Raw genomic sequence first — 20,388 nt, forward strand, 5'->3', positions numbered from 1 at the left:
TTCCTACTTATATGGTATAAAGGAGCAGGTGGGGGATGTGACAGCACTGCAGTCAGGTGCCTTAAAAGATACCTCCCTCCAGAGATCACTCACGCTTGCCCGTGTGAGTGGATGCAGTAATCATCTGCTTTTTGATTTTAATACAGTTGTCTACCCCAGCTATATTTCATTTTATTTCCTGTATTGTTCCTCACGCCATTTGTTCTCGTTTCATTTAATCCTGAGGACAACATCGCTAACCATCCGTATGGAGAAGACCAGGAACACTCAACCACACAACAGAGGAGAAGAAAAGTATTAAGCAGAAAGAACACTGGAGAGAAGACACCTAAAGCAAAGACACCTTGATGTGAAAGCATTTACACAAGGCCGTGTAAGTGTTTACGTTATTGCACACCTTACTAAATTTCCACTCACAGCTATATACCGTGCAGTTTTACAAACGTCTGTATAGTCCCTCAACCTGTGCTCCCCCATTTTTTGTTTGTTTTCCTATATCACTAAGGATCCTGGATAGGTCCTCTTTGGGGTTTGAGCAGCGGGAAGAGAATCGGAAGTAGAGGGGACCTTAAAGTACCCTTTAAGGTTGTATTGTTCTGTCACTAGAATTGTATCACCCCATTAGTCAATCAAATTGAGGTAGCGCCCGGGCTTTTCTGCACAACACAAATGAGGATCTACCCAGTATATATATATCCTCTAACATTACCAATAAACAGGTGAAAAACAAGTGTAAATTACCCCCAGCTGACCCCAATCCGCCTCCCATGATCAGTCCTAAGTTCATACATTGCCCAAACAGTTCGTGGTAGTCTTCTTCCGGTTCCTTGATCTTCTTCCGGTTTTTGCGTTCCAGTGACATCATTGTCCTCTTCTGCGCATGCGCAATCCGCGCTTGCGTTCCAGCGTTGTCTCCCTCTCTCCGTCGGTCAGGTCTGACGTCTGCCAACACGTTCCGATTGGCTCTCTCCTCCTCGTCATCCTGTGGGTGGTGTTCACTCATCTTGTGAGTCACACGTCTTCCCTCTTTCTGCGCCGTGGTTAGGGAGATTCTTCTGTGTCCTCCGTCGTCATGGTCACCTTGCTGCGATCCTTGCTGCGATCCTTATCATGTTAGTCTCTGTTTATAGTGGGCATTCTTCTATAACTTGCAGTGCAATGTCTGTCCTTAAATACACATAGAAAAAATTATTGTATGTGATCAGGGGTGGCATTATGTAGTGTGAACAAGTGCAAAAGTGATATTGAGTGCAAAAAAACAACATTTAATAAAAACTTTTGGAGTGCCTGCCAATCTGTTCTGTTACTTACTCACATTAAAGGCTTTTCACCAACAGCAGCCATGCCACCTAAGAAACATTTTATCTCCTATTAAGAAAACAGTTGAATGATATGTAATCATTAAGCCCTTTTGGATGTACTGTATCTAAAGTGTATGTCCAGTATGACTCACGCTGTAATAAAAGTGTATTAATATCAATGCCTGTGGCTTTTCTTTTTATGTGCTCTATCCCCATTAAACGGAGGGAAGAAACTGGGTGTTTGTGCTCTATACAATGGTCAATAAAAACAGTGTTCTCTGATTTATTATTAATCCTGTTTTTATGTTCAATGAATCTGGTCTTCAGACTCCTACTAGTTTTACCCACATATAAAAGACCACAAGGGCATTTGATGATATATATAATTTGAGTGGTAGTACAGGTGATGCGTTTATTAATTTTGAATTTTGCACCACTTCTTTAATGCAGACCATGGTTTAATTATAAAATATAGGCAGGATTACGTCATATACCTAAAACTATGCATTTCTGAACTTTTCCCATTTGAAAGAGATCCATTATCTAACCTTAATATATACAAATAGGTGGGGTGTCATTTATTTTCTTGTAATTGCTCCTTTTTGTGTAATATCACTATATGCCCCATAATATAGCATTAATATATCTTCAAGGCAAGAAAGCTACTGGAAGATTTCATAATAGTAAAAAATACATAGGGAAAGCAAAACCTATTCTGATAAAAAAATATATAATTGTGTCATGTTTTATCCATTCCGTTGATCATGTTTGGTTTAATTAGATTTCATTCCCACAATATACAAAGAAGGATAAAATATACTTCACATTACATTATTGGCTGATTATGCAACATTGTGCTACAATAATGTGACTTTAAGGCCTCGTCCAGGGTGAGAGTGCGCTCGCTGGCGCTCGAGCGCTGTGATGTCATGCGCTCATAATGCCCGGGTGATTCCTGGCCAGCTAGTTGCGCTCTTGGGGGAGTGTGCTTGTGACATCACGTGGGCGGTTCGCCCTCATTGTACAGTTGTGCATCCCTCATGTTGCTGTGGGATACACAACTGACAAGAGTGTGATTAGAACAAGGATGGCCAACTCCAGTCCTTAAGGGCCACCAACAGGTCATGGTTTAAGGATATCCATGCTTCAGCACAGCTGGCTCAATCAGTGGCTCTGTCAACAACTAAGTCACTGATTGAGCAACCTGTGCTGAAGCAGGGATATCCCTAATACCTGAACCTAGAGGACTGGAGTTGGCCAACCCAAGGTTAAAAGAAAGTTTCATTGGGAAAAGGGATGTACTAATGATGACAAATGTAGAGGTGGCAAAAAGAGAAGGAGGTGTTACTGACAATACATTAGGTAGGATGTGCAGTATCATTGAATGGATACAGGAGTTCCCGCTCTTTGTAGAGATGAACAGCTAGATTACACTGCCTGCACTACAAAGACATGAGAGGGATCCCTTACAAATTATTGGAAGCACTGTATTCTTACAAGCTGCATTTTGATAATATTGTTCATGATCTTGATTTATCATCCACAGTTAATGTATTATTGACAAAATAAGAAATGGCTGGTATCCAGATTGCACTTTAGTAAAATAATAATAAGATACATATGATCAGTCTTATTTTATTTTTTTTAACCACTGCTTAAATGCACTATTTGTTCAATTCATCGTGTTGATGTAACTGAGTGGTTAGTTCTGAAAGGGAAGTTCTGCTGCAAACCCAGTTCGTATGTGCTCTCAGAACGGAGAGGGTTATAATGAAATGTGATGACCTCCCCATTCATTAACCGAGGAAAGAGAGGGAGGTAAAGGTACTGGGAAGATTTGGTCTGCTGCAAAGCATGTTTGAGGTGCAGTGATTCTGCTTAAACTAAAGTGCGTTGTCAGACACTAGAAAAGTATAACTTAATTTCCCAATGATCCAATTTACACCACTGAAAGTTGTAATTGTGTCAGCACTTTTAAATGACCCAGCATTTCCAGCCAGCAGCTCACTTAGCAAGAGAGTCAGGGGACCACCAGTGCTCATTAGAAACTCCAACTGGAAGCAGCCATGTCCATTTAACTATGTTTCATTTGAAGAATTCACCTCAGTTAATGGATGTAAGTGAGGGGAGGGACTCCTGAAAGCCTGTGAGGAAAGTCATTACCAACTCATAAAAACTTGCTCACCAGACCTTTGCATTCCTTGCTTATCCACTGGCATTGGTTAAACTATTTGCCCCCTCTCTGCTCTTTTTTTATATTATAATTTCATCTTGATCTTTCAAGCGGCCTCCCTATAATCTCTTTGCTGTTCAGGCCTGTCTTCTTTCCTCCCCCTGTGTCACTGCAGCTCTCTTGCACCTACATTACAACCCTCCCCACATGCATCTCTCTTCTCCCGTTGAAATAGTCCTGGATGACAACTACTCACTAAATCACCATACACACTCTAATTAATGCACTCTTACTGTTTCTGTTGGTTTCCCCACATGCGATAAGATTGCACTTATCCCATCGGTATTTGTATATTCCCTGCATTGTAACGTTTGTAAAGTGTTGCATACCTGGTTGGCTCTCTAGAATAAAAATATATACATACAATACCTGGTAGAGTTCCTTTCTTTGAATCTTTCCCATCCACTGTTTAAGTGCTACCTGCATCTACGTTCAATGTACTTTCTGAATTGTACTTTATTTTTCTTTAGGGTCATTTTTATTCAATCATTCTTCCTTCTTCTTGAATCATCACTTCATCTATATCAACTGTAATGTTCTGTCCTCGTTTGATGTGTAATCCTGTGTTTTACAATGACTTGCAGTATGCTTTACATTGATTTGTCTGGATCACTAGTGTACAGTTTGCATACTTTTAAACATGAACATGGTGCTAGCATATTGGTTGAGAACACCTTGGGACGTTCTCTTGGCTGCGAGCATTTGCTTCCCTCTGCTCCAGATGCTGTGTGTTGTCTGAGCTCCAAAGTGGATGCACTTTGCTGAAATGCATTAGAGCTTTCAGAGTAGTGATCTCTGCTCAGGGGGAGGGGGGTTCTTTTATTTCTTCCCCAGAGGTGCTCATATCCTATGGAATATCCTCAGTCATTCCCTAGTCCTGATGAAGAGAGTGAGATGAGTCCAGTCCTTCACTGAGTGATCTGTGCTGCTCCAACCAAACATGTCTGGGAAGGAAGAGCAGCCACCCAAGCAGAGGTCTTGTTGGAAATCCCAGCGCATGTTTTGGGCGATCTTCCCCCATGCCTGCCTGGTTTGCTCTTTGGTCCTTTATAGCATTATCGGGGCTTTCATATTTAATTATATTGAGGGGAACAGAGACAAAAATATTCCTGAATTTGAGAAGTTTCTGGTGCAGCTGTGGAACCTCTCTCGGGATTCATGCAAAGGTAGGTGATCTCCGAAGGGAGCTTCCTGGCTTTTCATGATCCACTGCAATGCGATGCTCTGGTGTTTGTCACAATGGGGCATAGAGACAGCGATGCTGCAGGTAAGTGCTTTACCTGTCTGCACTGAAGGATAAATCCCTTTAATTTGGATTCTCCAGCTTTGTTACATTATGAAAACAAGGTGCCGTTTTAGTTCTTCGGTTCCTTTTTTTGTATTGCCTTTGCTGTCCCCTTTCCATCCTAGTAACAAACTTACATCCAGTAACACAATGTTTTTGACCCACCTTTAAAAATGGCCCAAATGTGAATACTCCCCCCTCCCCCCCCCCCCCCCACACAAAAAAAACAATGATATCACTGTACAACCCTTTCCTCATCTAGATATAAGCACCCAAATGGAAAACAATATAACTGTATGTTCTGTAATATTTGTTTCAGGGTTAAGTATAATGAAACCATATATAATGTGCAGAGGGGGAGGGAGGGGCTGTAACATTGTGGAGAGAAGGGGTTAAAACAGGTGTTTAAAGGGGCAATACCTCCTAGAACAACTGTACCAATGGAAGTGACATGGGGGGGATCTGACTAACTGGCATATGTGTTACCAAAATCTGACACCTGTATATATATATATATATATATTTTTTTTTTAAATAATTAAGTTAATTTGAGATAAGGATTTGATTTCCTCTGGCTACTCCTCCCTTTTTGTGATATCACTTTTGTGTAAAACAAGAGATTGCGCAAGCACAGCCCCTTTCTTGCTCCACTTATCTGTATTGGCTCTATGATAAGTTCAGGATGGAATAAGGGTAAAACAAAAGAATGCAGGAAAACACTTCCCATTCAGAAGCTTCTAGGAAATGCAACTTGTAATTAGGAAATGCAACTTGTAATTATTTATCAAAGAAACAAAGCGGCAAATCTTTGGTTTTAGCACAGTTACATTTGTTTAAGAAAGACAAGTAGAGCGGTCAATTCTTTACAAAAGTTGTTTCAGCCAGACTACACCATTTAAATGTTAGCAAGTTTTGTGAATAATCACCTAGTATTGTGTGGATTTACAGATATATTGAGGGAGCATTTTCTCGGACCATGTAATGACGTCTGTTTAATAAGATATCTGTAGCTCAGGGATATAACGGTCCTGCAGAATGATATGTACTTTGCATTGCACCGAAATGAGATCTGGTTTAACCAGTGGAATTGTGAGGACCTGCATTCTCATCTATAACAGCATTACAGGCATAAAGGGCTGCTTGGAAGCCAAGTATGTGCATAATTGTGTATTATATAGGTAGGAGCTGATTGTCTAAACGCTGAAGCGAATAAGCCCCTTAGAGGTTAGTCCCTAACCTCTTGCTTACCAGTTTACTCTATAAACACATACTGCAGTGACCCAGTCGAACTATTGCTGGTTAATGGGCCTGATCTGGCATTAACCACCATTCAAGTCTATGGCAGGTAACACCAGATCAGGTGAATTATAATAATAATAATAACTTTTATTTCATATAGCACTTTTCTCCCAATGGGACACAGTGCGTCACAATTACAGTATAGCGCGCAGTACGCAGCACATAGGAATGTTACAGAGACTGTCCCTGCCCCAGAGAGCATACAATCTATGTTTTTGGTGCCTGAAGCACAGGGAGATAAAGTGACTTGCCCAAGGTCACAAGGAGCTGACACTGGGAATTGATTGAAACTCAGTGTCATTGTTTTCAGTCAGTGGGCCTCATGCAGAGAGCATAGAATTGTAAAATTGGCGAATTTCATAAAAAGTAGCTTTTTGGAGAGTTTTATTCTCCATATGCAGAAAAGTGCGAATTCTGCTATGTTTAACATGGATGCGTGTGGCGAGTTTAAATGGGAAAGATGCGCGCTTCAGAAACGTGTAAAAACAAATTTGCGCCTTTTTTTTCCCCTTTACTATAGGCGGCGAGCGCCATCTTGCCATCTTTTCCTGGCGCGGCAAAAATGCGAGAATCGCGCCATTTTCTTGGCGCGAACAGCCGCTACATGCCGTTCGCACCTCTCTGCATTCGGAGAGTTTTAAAAATGGCGAGATGGAGGTTCTCGCCAGCCGCGAGGCGAGTTTTAGACATAGGAAAAAAAATTGGCGCGTTTTTCGTAACTCGCCATTTTCTGCCGTTTTCTGCGCGAAATTGAACAACAAATGGCGAGTTTTGAAATAACGATGCTCTCTGCATGAGGCCCAGTGTCTTTATGCACTGAGCTGCTCCTTCAGTCCAATTATCCCCAAAGGACCTAAATAAGCCACCCCATAAATGTGTTATTTGGCGAATGACAATGGTGACAGGCGTTTGTCATTATGTACATGTGTGTGCAGGGCCGGTGCTACCACTAGGTGACTTAGGTAGTCACCGAGGGCGGTGTATTTTGGAGGGCGGCTGTGGGAGAAGAGTATGGAGGACCACGGGAGAAGAGCAGGGCCATACAGGAGGACGGCCAGGGAGGGGTGCCCCCAAGCTGTCTGACCCCGAAGTCTTTACTGACTTCCAGTGTCTGCCACTGCTACAGCGCAGCTCCTCCCCGGCCGTCATGCTCTGCCCCTGCAGTCCTCTTCTCCCACTGCCTTCCTCCTCTGCCGCCCTGCTCCGCTCCTGCCATTCTCTGCCCTCTTCTCCCGCTGCTGCCCTAATGCACTGAAGCCACGTAGGTGAGGAGGGAGGTGAGAGGAAAAAGGAGGGTGAAAGAAGAAGAAGAGGAGGAGGGGATGAGAGAGGAAGAGTGAGGGTGAAAGAAGAAGAGGAGGGCAGTGAGGGAGGAGGAGGAGGAGGGAGGTGAGAGAGTGTCACGATGTGCTCCCGACAAACAAGGCGTGACCACGGGGCCGAGGTGGGGATGGATATAAACACCACCCACAGCCGCGTGGGCACGTCTGGAGTGTAGGTTGGTCAAGGTAGCCGGGTCAGGGATGGAGAGGTACGGATAGTCGATATACTTTCCGGGGTCTGGGTTGGAGAGGTACGGATCGTTGCAGGTACTATTAGCCGGGGTCCGGGTTGGAGAGAGGAGAATGGCCATTTTATGGATGCTGAGGTCAGGGTTGGAGAGGTGCGGATGGTCAGAAATAGCCGGGGTCAGAGGTACGGAAGAGCAGAGTCCAAAAGCAAGGCCGGGTCGGTACATGTAGAGCTGCGAACAGAGAGACAGGACAAGACTGCGGAGGCTTGGATGTCATGAACACAAGGGAACATAGGATTATGCTCAGCCAATGTGCCAGTGTCACAGCTGAGCATATAAGGAGGAAGGCAACCAATGAGGCAGGAGGTGCATCCAAAGTGAGGGCTACTATTGGCCGTTCTGTGATGCAGGACAGGTGTGGAGAGATGCTCCGGTGAGTGGAAGGTGCAGGTCCTGCACGTGCCGGTCGCGCATCGTGCATGCATGGTGTCGATGCGTGGGAGAGTCCAGGGCGACTGGAGGGAGCATATAGCTGCGGATGAAGCATCCGCGCCCTGCATGGTGGGTAGTCCCCGAGGAGGTGCCAAGGCTTACGGGCTGGCGGGGGAGGCAGGAGCCCCGGAACGAAGAGAGGTGAGCGGGTAGTGCACCGAGGGCGGCGTGATTCCCCGATCCTCACAGTATCCACCCCCCCCTCCTTCAGGAGCAACCTCCGGGCATCTCCAGGCAGGCTTGAGAGGGTATCTCTGATGAAAGGCCCGTACGAGTCTGGGAGCGTGAAGATGGTGATAAGGGACCCAGGAGCATTCCTCTGATCCAAAACCTTTCCAGTGGACCAGATACTGTATAGATCCGCTAGAGATCCTCAAATTGCACGATGGACTGAATCTCATATTCCTGTTGCCCTTGTATGAGAAGGGGAGCTGGAGGTGAGAAAGAATCAGCAAAGCGAGAACTCTGGAAGGCAGGTTTCAGTAGGGAGACATGAAAGACAGAGGGGCTCCTCATTGACGAGGGAAGACACAGATGATATGCCACCGGGTTGACCTTCTCTATTATGGGAAAGGGTCCAAGAAACCTGGGTGCCAGTTTGAGCGAGGGTACCTTGAGGCATATATTTTTTTTTAATGGCAACCACACCTTATCTCCTGGACTAAATTCCTGGATCTTGAACCGGTGACAGTCCGCCTGACGTTTCTGTCTGGCTGTTGCAGTCTTAAGATTTTCCTGAATCCTTTTCCATGACTCCTGTAGGAGATGAATTCTGCTATCCACAGCTGGTACTTCAGAAGAAGATGTGGACATCGGGAGGTAGGATGGGTGGAATCCGTAGTTAATCAAAAAGGGTGACTCTCGGGTGGATTCGCTGCGCAGACTATTGTGTGCAAATTCAGCCCAGGGAAGTAGGTCCGTCCAGTTATCCTGGGTGTCAGAGATGAAACGGCGCACGTATTGTTCCAAGGACTGATTAGTTCTCTCTGTCTGACCGTTATTTGGGGGATGATACCCAGAAGAAAAATGTAAAGAGATACCCATCCTTTGCGAAAAGGACAATAGACAAATGGTTCCAAGGGCGATTTGGAAGAGGAAGTAAGAGTCCAGGTGGTTTGCTCCGGGGAGTCTTGCTTCGAGCACGTCGGGCACGCATTGATGAATTCTTTAATGTCCCTTTGAATGTCGGGCCACCAGAAAGTTCGTCCCACGAGATTGGTGGTTCTTCTGGTACCAGGATGTCCAGAAGATTTGGAGGAATGACCCCATTCTAGAACTTTCCTCCGGATATGTGGAGAGATAAACAGGTGACCCTCTGGGACTTCGAGATCCTCAGGGATATGAGATGGGTCTGATAGAATGTTGCCCAGTACGTCAAACGTGTTGGTGGAGAGAATGTACTTAGAAGGAAGAATAGTCTCCAGATGATCCTCGGATTTATCGTCCACCATGAACTGTCATGAAAGAGCATCAGCTTTGACATTTTTGGAACCAGGTAAAAAGGAAATAATATAGTTGAAGCGAGAAAAAATAAAAGCGACCAGCGGTCTTGTCGAGCACCAAGGCAACGAGCGCCCTCTATGTAGAGCAGATTTTTGTGATCGGTTAAGATGGTAATCGGGTTCTCCGTACCTTCCAACAGATGTCTCCATTCTTCGAGAGAAAGCTTGAAGGCCAGGAGTTCTCTGCTCCCCACATCATAATTCTGCTCGGCAGAGGAAAACATTTTTAGAATAAAAAGCACAAGGATGAAGCCTGGCCTGAGGTGAACTTCTTTGTGATAAGATGGCTCTGGCCCCAACATCAGATGCGTCCACCTCCAAGGTGAATGGAAGTTTGGGATCCGGATGTATGAGGATGGGTGCTGACACGAAAGCTCGTTTCAGGATATCGAAGGCTTGAATGGCGGCTGGCGGCCAGGAAGCAGGATCTGCTCCTTTCTTGGTCAAGGTGGTAATGGGAGCTACCATAGAGGAGAAATTCCGAATGAATCTGCGATTGATAATTTGCGACGCCTATAAAACGTTGAATGGCCTTAAGTGTAGTAGGGCGAGACCAATCCAGGACTGCCTTTAGTTTTTCTGGATCCATGGTGAACCCGAAGTCAGAGATGATATATCCCAAAAATGACGTAGAAGTTTGATGGAAGTGGCATCTTTCCAGTTTGGCAAAAAGATGGTTTTCACAAAGGCATAATAGTACCTGTTTGACGTGACTAATGTGTTCTTGGAGGGACTTGGGGAAAATCATGATGTCGTCCAAGTAAACAATAAGGAACTGATTAAGAAGGTCCCTGAAGATCTCGTTGACGAAGTCTTGGAGGACAGCAGGTGCATTGCAGAGGCCGAAGGGCATGACTAGGCACTCATAATGGCCATCTCGTGTGTTGAAGGCCGTCTTCCATTCATCCCCCTGGCGAATCCTTACCAAATTGTAGGCACCATGCAAGTCCAATTTGGTGAAGATGGTAGCCCTTTGAAGATGATCGAAAAGTTCAGAGATCAAAGGCAAGGGATAATGGTTCTTAAGGGTAATCTTATTAAAACCTCTGTAGTCGATGCAGGGGCGAAGAAATCCGTCCTTCTATTTTACGAAAAAGAATCCAAATAAACCCCCCCCTTTTTTTTTTTTTTAGATTTTCTTGAATGTAGTCGGTCATGGCTTTGGTCTCCGGGAGTGAGAACGGATGAGACTTTCCCCTGGGAAGAACTGAACCGTGTAAAAGGTCGATAGGGCAATCGAAGGTATGATGTGGTGGTAAAACCTCTGATTTTGCCTTGTCAAAGACATCACAGAATTCAAAATATACCTCGGATAAAGAGCTCTCTTTGTCTCCGGGAGTGACGACCTACATATCTTTTGGGTGGAGACCGCGCAGTCTTCTGCACAAAGGGTGCTCCACTGGATAAGTTCTTTATTGGTCCAATCAATACAGGAGTTATGGCATTGGAGCCATGGAAGACCCAGGATCACTTCGACGGAAGGGGTGTGAATCATGTCCGGATGGATCTCCTCCCTATGATTCTCACCGGTCTGTTAGTGGAAGAGAATAGTCTGCAAAGAAACAAAAGCTGGTTGTAATGGCCGACCATCGATGGCTTCTAATCCAACCGGGATCCTCTTGCGGACAAGTGGGATGTTATTCCTCTCAGCGAAGCCTTGGTCGATAAAGTTGCCTCCAGACCCGGAATCCACGAAGGCTAAGGCGGTGGTCTGAAAACCCTTACCAGTAAGAGAAACTGGAACCAATATTCTGATTGGCAAGGTCTGTTTGGTAATAGGGGAAGTGGAGAGTGTTCCCAAAAAGATTCCCCTGGACCTCAATGGGAGCTGGCTTTTCCCAACTTATGAGGGCAAAGAAGTACCTGATGTCCGGAGTGGCCACAATACAGACAGACAGTCTGGCGTTGCTTCTCAGGAGACAGTTTATTGCCACTCAGTTGCATGGGTTCGGGAGTGTCGTAGAGGGAAGATTCCGGCGTTCCGGGATGGAAAGAAGATGATCTGGGAGCGAGTTGGTGATGACGGGAGCGTTCGGGCCTCCTTGCTTGCAACCGTTGGTCTGTGCGGATGCAGACTGCGATAAGATCCTCAAGATCCGTTGGGCGCTCTTGTGCAGTGAGTTCATCTTTTAAGGACTCTGAAAGGCCCTGCCAGAAGGCCGATGATAATGCCACGTTATTCCACCTGGTCTCCACAGCGATGGTATGAAATTCAAGAGCGTATCTGGCCACCGCACGGTTTCCCTGAGAGATATGAAAAAGAGAGGAAGCAGCAGTTACCTTGCGACCAGGTGTGTCAAAGACTCCAGGGAATGTCCTGAGTAAGGTCCGATCTTTGTTCCCAGATGGGGGAAGCCCAGGCCAGAGCGTCATCAGTGAGTAGTGAGATAATATACGCCACCTTGAATCTGTGGGAAGGAAAGTGAGAAGGCGTGATCTCGACCTGGATAAAGCACTGGTTCAAGAACCCTTGGCATCCATGCGGATCTCCAGCATAGCGGTTGGGAATCGTGGTTCAGAAGTCATGGACACAGACATAAGGGTAGGCGTAGGGGTGGTAGTACCCGACGGAATGGAAATAGGAGGAGGGGCTTGCACATGGACAGAGAGAGAGAAGGTTCTGTTGTAGCAAGTCATAAGTCGTTCTGTCTGTTCAAGATATTTCTCTATTTTAGAGATCATGTTGGTGTGCGTGCTCAAGACTCGCCCCACCTCGGCAGGGTTCATGTTGTTTGGGCTGAGCATACTGTCCCCATGTGCTCACCACAAACAAGGCGTGACCGCGGGGCCGAAGTGGGGATGAATATAAACAACAACCACAGCCACGTGGGCGCGTCTGGAGTGTAGGTTGGTCAAGGTAGTCGGGTCAGGGTTGGAGAGGTACGGATAGTCAATATACTTGCAGGGTCTGGGTTGGAGAGGTACGGATCGTTGCAGGAACTATTAGGCGGGGTCGGGGTTGGAGAGAGGAGAATGGTTATTGTACGGATGTCGAGGTGAGGGTTGGGGAGGTGCGGATGGTCAGAGATAGCTGGGGTCAGAGGTATGGAAGAGCAGAGTCCAAAAGCAAGGCCGAGTTGGTACATGTAGAGCTGCGAACAGAGAGACAGGACAAGACTGCGGAGGTTAGGATGTCATGAACACAAGGGAACATTGGCTGAGCATAATCCTATGTGCCAGTGTCACAGCTGAGCATATAAGGAGGAAGGCAACCAATGAGGCAGGAGGTGCAGAGAAGGTGCCTCCGAAGTGGCGGCTACTATTGGCCGTTCTGTGATGCAGGACAAGTGTCGAGAGGTGCTCCAGTGATGAGTGGAAGGTGCAGGTTCTATGCGCACCAGTTGCGTGCCGTGCATGCGCGCTGCGTGGTGTGGGCTGAGTCCATGGCGACCCCAAGGCGGTACCAAGGCTAACGGACTGCGCGGAGAGGTGGGAGACCTGGAAGCGAAGACAGGTGAGTGGGGAGTGCGCCGAGGGCAGCGTGATATTCCCCGATCTTCACAGAGAGGAATTGGAGGGAGGGTGAAAGAAGAGGAGGGGGTGATTGAGGGGGGTGAGAGAAGAAGTCGGAGGGAGTTGTGGGGGTGGGTGCAGGGCTGTGTGTTATTCTGTTTCTTGGTACATCCATGTATATGTATACTGAAGGTCTATCTGTGCATGTTTCTGTTTTGTAGGTATGTTTGTGAATATTATTTTGTGCATGTGCCTGTCCCAGTCTTTCCAACATCACACACTGGTGGATTTCCTATTAGGTCCGATAGGCCCCAACGGCAAATTTGGGAGTGACAAATTATTATTTTTCCCCCCAATATACAGAGGCCCATTCTCTTTCCTACTGATTACCGGGGTAGAGCAAGGGGCCTCTATAAAGTTCTTATCATCTGTCGTGCCACCCTCCTCCATCTTCAGCATGAAGGCGTGACATCACGTAACCAAGGTAATGCAACGCCATGTGATGTCGCAGCATCATTTGATGCTGTAGAAGGAGCAGGGCAACACGAAGGAGGAGCGCGGCACCAGGTGAGTGCCTATGGGCAGCATTTTTGTAAATCCCTCACACGTGATACATTATTTGCATTGGTTAAAAGGTTGGAATAGGGCTGATACATATAATGAATGTGTGTGTCTGTCAGCAAGACTCCGATTTGGCATCTTAACCAATGTAGTTGGCAACCATGGAAAAATTGCTTTTAAGAACTTTATGTTCACTTTGTACACTGCATACAGAATGCTCGGGAAACCAGTGAAAGCTTCCTGTAATATTTTGTTTCTTAGCTACCAAGCAAAGGCTTAGAATCCATGCTCTTCCCAGGATCAATATGTTGAAAGAAAAAACAACATAAACTCATGTTAAAATAGAACAATTTAAAGAAGCATTAAGGTTTTATCGAAATATAGTGAATAGATTTGGACTCACCTTGACATACTAGACTAGAGGAAGATACTGAACACTGAAAGCTCCAACCTAAGACTTTGTCTTGGAATTCACCAAGGAGCAGCCTATAAAACAAATTGGTTTATATATCACACCATTACTGTCTACAGTCCAGGGGGGGAAGGGCAAACCTTTTTCAGGCATGCCAATACATGGGCACAATTGTTTTGGTGGGCCATAGTCCTACTGCCCACCCTTCATCCAGTCTCCCAAACTCCTTCCTCTCTCACTCAATCCCCCCTAATCTCTCACTCAATTTCCTGTCTCTCTGTGTCTCTGTCTCTCTCTCCTACCCCGCCCCTTTAAATGTTACCTTGGGGTGGGGGAAATCCTTCAGTCCTGGAGGGGATGTGGAAGTTGGGTCCGACTTCTGGACGGGCCCAACTTCCGGCACTGGCTGTTTACACTGGCAGTGGAGGGGGGGAAATGGTGGGCCATTCCAAATTCCTGGGCCCCATGTTGGCCACCCCTGGTCTACAACTACCACAACAAGTGAGTTTCAGAGTGAAATGTGAGGTCCCGTGGCCTTCAGAGGGAATATTTTCTATATGAACTGCCAGGAAGTCAGGCTCAACAATGGGGAATTCCTAAGCGCCCTTTTACTATTTTTAAACGAATCCTTCAGTGCCAGAAAAATATTATATAATTGTGAATAATTTAACTTTGGAAGGTAATGATCTATAAAAATGAAATATAATATCAATGTATCAAGATCTTAGGTAACAGTTAATATATCTACTTGGTAGATTCCAGGTCTTAAAATGCATCATTGTCCTCCAGCAGTAACGGGATTTTATCCATCAGCGTTGTGTGTCCCATAATTTCTACAAATATTCTCTTCTCTCTTTCTCGCTCAATATGACCAACATTTGTCGCCATGACAGGAGATATTTATGCCCAGGAGTACTTTATGAACAACTCAAAAAATCTGATAAAGGAGGAGATTCAAGGAGAATGGCTGCAGAGTCCAGAGATCCAGTGGAACTTTCTGGGCTCCCTGTTTTTCTGTTGTACTGTATTCACCACAGTTGGTAAGTGATCAGCAGACATTCAGCCAAACCTAAGGCTTTGAGAAGGTTAGAACAACAGTTATCAACTGTGCTGCTAAAGGTTGTATGCAGATCAATGGCTACACCAGGGGTGTCAAAGTTTTGATCCTGCGCCCCCTGCTTGCTCACCTTCCGGATCGTGTTCCCCCTCCTTCTCGACTCCAGCATCAAATTATGTCAAGTGACATCATGTTGCCATGGCAGCGCACGTCACGTTAACCCGCGGCATCATGCCGGGATACCATGGCGACGCGTCGCCGAAGACCAGGTAGGAGAAGCTGCAGAGGCCTCGCGCGGTTCCCCGGCATTTTCTTTTAAATGCCTGGGGCTAGAGCGCGGGACCTCTGCAGCCACCGCCCCCCCCCCCCCTGGAAATTCTCCCTTCCCCCTGGTGTCCAGCCCCCCACTTTGCGCACCCCTGGGGCTACACAATCCTGTATCACTATATTTTTTAGTGATCTTTGACTGAGCCACTTATTGATCTACCTGTGCTGAAGCTTGGAATATCCTCAAAATCTGACCTGTTGGGGGGTCTTGAGGACTGGAGTTGAGAAGCCCTGGCTGATAGCATTCTTCTTGAAGAATGGGAACACCTTCTGCCCACTTATTTTTAAACAGGCTTAGCTCCCTTGAAACCTGACACAGTACAGTAAATATGCCTTTGCAAGCTCCAGTGGAAATGTATTAATTTGCTTTAGTTCGATACAAGGAAAGAGGTACATAAATGGACAGTAAAAAGCTGTAAAACCCTTCAGTCTACTCTATCTAATTAAATTCAGAATAATTTCGCACGTTGGCTATTTTTCCATCGCCATCATTTAGAGACAAGGAAATCAATAATGCTGGGTTTATTTTAGTGCAGAAGAATCCTAAGGCCTTCAATGCGAGAAGGAACAGCAGCCCATTACTAAGCAACAAGCCTTGGCTCGCGAAGGGTTAATTCACATTGGTCCAGCGTGTAAGAGAGAGAATGGCTTCCGATTCCTGAAATACGTAGCAGTAATCCGTGGGTTACTGCCCCTGTTTAGAGAGTTGGATAGTGTAGGTTGAGTGAGAAGTTGCAATTTCACTTCCCCTCTTCTATAAGTAGAAGTAAAAATAACTTAGAAACAAGGGATTCCCTAAAACAGAGACGTTTTTAAGTGGAGAAGGATGACATATTTAAAAATAGCAGATAGTGGAATGATATTATCATTTTATATCACGAGTGTGGATAATGGGTGCAAAGTTTATTAAGATATTTTCTTTAAGGTGGTGTGAATCCCAATGTAAATTTCGCATCACTTGGTCATGTTATATCCTAGTGGTTTAGTTACCAAACATTCACGAAGGATGTGTTTTATTCTGCTGTACATCATACTGCATACATCATTAGTGTTTTTAAGCAAAGGTCTGATTTAGCACACACAATGGTGACCCTCCTCCTACTTGCCACATGTTACATTTCAGTCATGTAGCATTTTAGGGAGCATTGTAAAGGAATGCTATGTGTCTCCCCCCAAGTTCACAATAGAGTTAGTGACACAAAATGAGGATATAATACCGGTAATGCACTTATAGAGATACATTGGGAAATAATAACAAAGCAGTGATGCTCCAAAAGACAACGTCCAGCAGGGCTTGGTAAATATGGCCTTGAAGAGCTTGGGGTGTCATCCAGCATAGAAGGTATTTTATTTTTAGGAAATAATGTTTATTTCCAAGAAAACATTACAGGTAAGTCAAAAACATAACTTCTACATAAATCCCATTTGTCATTTCATCAAACATATCTTACAATTATTTACACACAGATTGATACACATTATCCTATTTATATTTCCTACTTATATTCTGTTACAAATGATATTGAACATAGTAATCACTCTTGCAGTATCTATCTTGTTTAGGTGCACCTGTACAGAGGTGTAGGAACAGGAGGGTGTATGCAACACACCAATAAAACAGCACTAATATTGGCTATTTAATGAAACTTGGTGGACAAAAAAGGAACAAATAACATTTCAGGGCAGCAGCCCATTCGTCAGATCACCCTTCAGGGTTTTATTAGCACGCTTAAACAGAGCGCGATGGTGCTCGCGTGCGTGCCAACCACTAATGCTTATGAGGCCGCTCCTAGTGCACGCACGCATGACGGAGCTCTATGGTGTGACCGCGATTTGAAGAAACTAAAATTGTTGTCTTTTCAAGCGCGGCCGCGTCACGTGAGTGGTTCAGCTAATGAGGACGAACCAGCTTTGTGACGCCTCCACCACGCCTTCCCAATATCTTGCAGCCAAGATCACAGATTGCTGGGCCTGCAGGAGTGCGCAAGGCTATGTGCTCCGTCGCGCAGGTAGTATAATCTTTGTGTGTGCCGCATACATCCTCCTGTTCCTATATGACTTGTTTAGCCAGACCCACTCTGTATGCCTTTGCACCTTGCTTTGTATCCTGAATTTTTTCCGCCCTAGATTCAATTGAACGTTTTGTGTGCAGTTCTGTCTCCCTGTTGTATACAGATCCTGCACAGAGCTGCCCTGAGAAGCGGCTGTCTATTCTGTCTATTAAAGTCATATTTTTATTTTCAAAATGACAAGTTCAGCAACTTTATAGTCATTGGACCCTGACCAACTAGTGCCTGTCTCCATAGGTTACCTTGATTAATACCCGTCCCTAAGCAAATGCTCTGCAGGTTTCCAGCACAGAAGGTATCTTTTGGAGTAGCATTTCTTACTAAGTATGGACCAATTTGTGAGACATCAGTTAAACTGGGCCCACTGTGTCATCATCCCATCAAAGACATAATGACAGAAAGCAGCTGCTTAAGTCTGTCGCTTATCTAGCATTGACAACTTCAAAATATGAGAGGAGGCCAAGCATCTGATAGGGTCTGAAATAGATAGAGGCAAGGTGCAGACTAGACATGCCATGTGGCTGGGACGTGCCATGTGGCTGGGACCTGCCATTACTTATCATGTTTCTGTGACATTGGAGAAAGCAATAAACATTTGAAAGGATCTGACTTAATATTTAGATTTTATCCCATTACATTAGAATGATGCAGACTTTACTTTATAAAGACCAACCTACCGTATCTTTCATTCTCGTTTTTTCTTTGTTGCAGGGTTTGGCCATATATCCCCTGTGACAGACCATGGGAAACTTGTCTGCATGGTATATGCTGCAATAGGTATACCTCTAATGCTGCTGGTACTGGCTGACCTGGGGGATATCCTTGCTGGTGTCTTGTCTAAGATTTATAAGTACTGCATAATGTACTGTAACAGGGTCTTTCACAAGCCTAAACTAAACCTGGCCAACAGGTTCTCCTTCCACAAAAGCAACTCGGGAAAGTCTAGTCTGAAGTCAACACTGGACAATCGAGTGACCATGAAAGAGCCCTTAAACATCACGGAGGTGATAAGGAGTCAATCCTCTGTGAAGCGGAAATACCTGCAGATGCGGAATATAGACCTTTTTGAACACATCCTTGTCAAGGAGAACCTGAGAATATTACCCCTGAGGGACAGCAGTTTCCAGAGATCCCGCTCCTGCCCAGAGCTGGATTTGATGCCATTGGCTCACTCGGCCATGTACAACTTTGACAAAATCGGTGAAGAGCTTGACCACCTGGACGTGCCAATCATACTAATTGTCTTGGTGGTGGTGATTTATATAATGTGCGGGGCATTTATACTTCCTTTGTGGGAGACAGAATGGACATTCATTGATGCTTTTTACTTTTGCTTTATTACACTGACCACAATTGGCTTTGGTGATATTGTACCTACGCACCCAAACTATTTCCTATTACTCTCAGCGTACATTGTGGTGGGAATGGCCATCATGTGCATGGCTTTTAAACTGGGGCAGAACCGACTGGTCTGCTGTTACAAGCAATTCGTTTGTTGTATCAGTGGGGGTAAAGTAATAAAGTACTCTAATGAAACCATCTAAAAAATATACTTCTTTTTAAGTTTTCCCATATTCAAATGTAATGGAAATCACTTTATTAAAATGGGTAATAACAAATGTATTTTTATCCTCTCAACAATCAATTGAGTACAAAAATAATGCTACAAATGCAAGAAAAAGAGCAATGCGCATGTTATTTTGCCCATAAGATGGAAGCTATGAAACATGCGCTAAGTATACACAATGTACTGGATCGGATACAACTCTACAGTGCCTCTGATAGCGATGATAGCTAATACATTCAGTAGCAACTAGAGTTGTGCGACTATTTCCAGGAGCAGTCTGCACATTTCCCCCCAAGTTTTCTGTCAATGTTGGCAAATGTAGCATTGAGAGAAAGAGACCCGTTAACATGTACCACCAAATAAAGCACACGCAGAGAGATACTTGTGATCACACCCAAGATACCTGAGAAATTAGCTAGTAGAAATATCCAAAATATATTCAAATGCTTTAAATTAGCATATTTTCCCAGGTGTGCCATGTGTGTTCCCAAATATCTCTCCAAGTGGAGGCTAGATGACTTTATACTACGCTACAGAACATGTTTGCACCATACAAATAAAACATAAAACTGCCTAGAAAAAAATAACTCCTATTTTACCAGGAAGGTATCAATTATCAACATATTCTTTATTCCACGAGTTCTGCAAAAAATACAGATGATATAAAGATATATACTATTACTAAGTATAATTTCTTCATACAAATGATACATTCTTGTTACTTGTAAACATGATAAAAACCAAACCAAATATATACTGTATATATATATTATTGTATGCTAGTGACTTTTGCAGGATAACTACAGTTACAATATTTGCTTTTTGCATGCATGATATTCACAATACTATATGCCAATTGCATGCACAAGCAAAAGTGCCTAAAATTGATAGATAATTATCATTTTCTGAGAAAAAATGTTACAAGAGAATGAGAATTGTGGTATAAAGCTATAGAAGGTTAAAAAAAAATACATGGTCAATATTCCTTTATTGCTTGAAGCACTTACAAAGTAGAAATCAATATAAAAAAATAAATTAAAAAAAAACATTGCTTTCTGTCGCCAGATTTACTGAAATAACAACTTGTGTTTAATAATATTTGGGGTATTTAAACAACAATTTTATACAGTTGTTGTGTATAAGCTGTTGGGACCATTGCCTACTCTAATATTTGTGAGATTTTCAATGCTTGTGCGCAATTTGTTTTAAACATAACCTGAAAAATAGGTATACAAATAAAAATATTGCCAAACAATATTTGCACATTTTCAGAAAAATAGCGTCCTGTTTATTGCATTTTAACAAACATACAGCATT

The 20,388-nt window shown here is 44.3% G+C and overlaps 1 protein-coding gene across 1 annotated transcript; it reads left to right on the top strand.

Annotated features, from left to right (window-relative positions):
- Positions 1-4,474: 4,474 nt before the first annotated feature.
- KCNK18 (potassium two pore domain channel subfamily K member 18) lies at positions 4,475-19,048 on the top strand. Its single transcript, XM_075613048.1, has 5 exons — positions 4,475-4,700; positions 9,931-9,957; positions 12,923-12,930; positions 14,962-15,091; positions 18,216-19,048. The coding sequence occupies exons 1-5, from the start codon at positions 4,475-4,477 to the stop codon at positions 19,046-19,048; spliced, it is 1,224 nt and encodes a 407-aa protein (XP_075469163.1).
- Positions 19,049-20,388: the final 1,340 nt, after the last annotated feature.

This window comes from Ascaphus truei, chromosome 8, assembly GCF_040206685.1.
Source record: "Ascaphus truei isolate aAscTru1 chromosome 8, aAscTru1.hap1, whole genome shotgun sequence".
Taxonomy (NCBI): Eukaryota; Metazoa; Chordata; class Amphibia; order Anura; family Ascaphidae; genus Ascaphus; species Ascaphus truei.

Bases quoted from the DNA above. Each gene is read 5' to 3' on its own strand.
- KCNK18 (XM_075613048.1), top strand. From the start codon at position 4,475: ATGTCTGGGAAGGAAGAGCAGCCACCCAAGCAGAGGTCTTGTTGGAAA. The intron at 4,701-9,930 runs GTAGGTGATCTC...CCCCAACATCAG, and splicing joins CTCTCGGGATTCATGCAAAG to ATGCGTCCACCTCCAAGGTG. The intron at 15,092-18,215 runs GTAAGTGATCAG...TCTTTGTTGCAG, and splicing joins TACTGTATTCACCACAGTTG to GGTTTGGCCATATATCCCCT.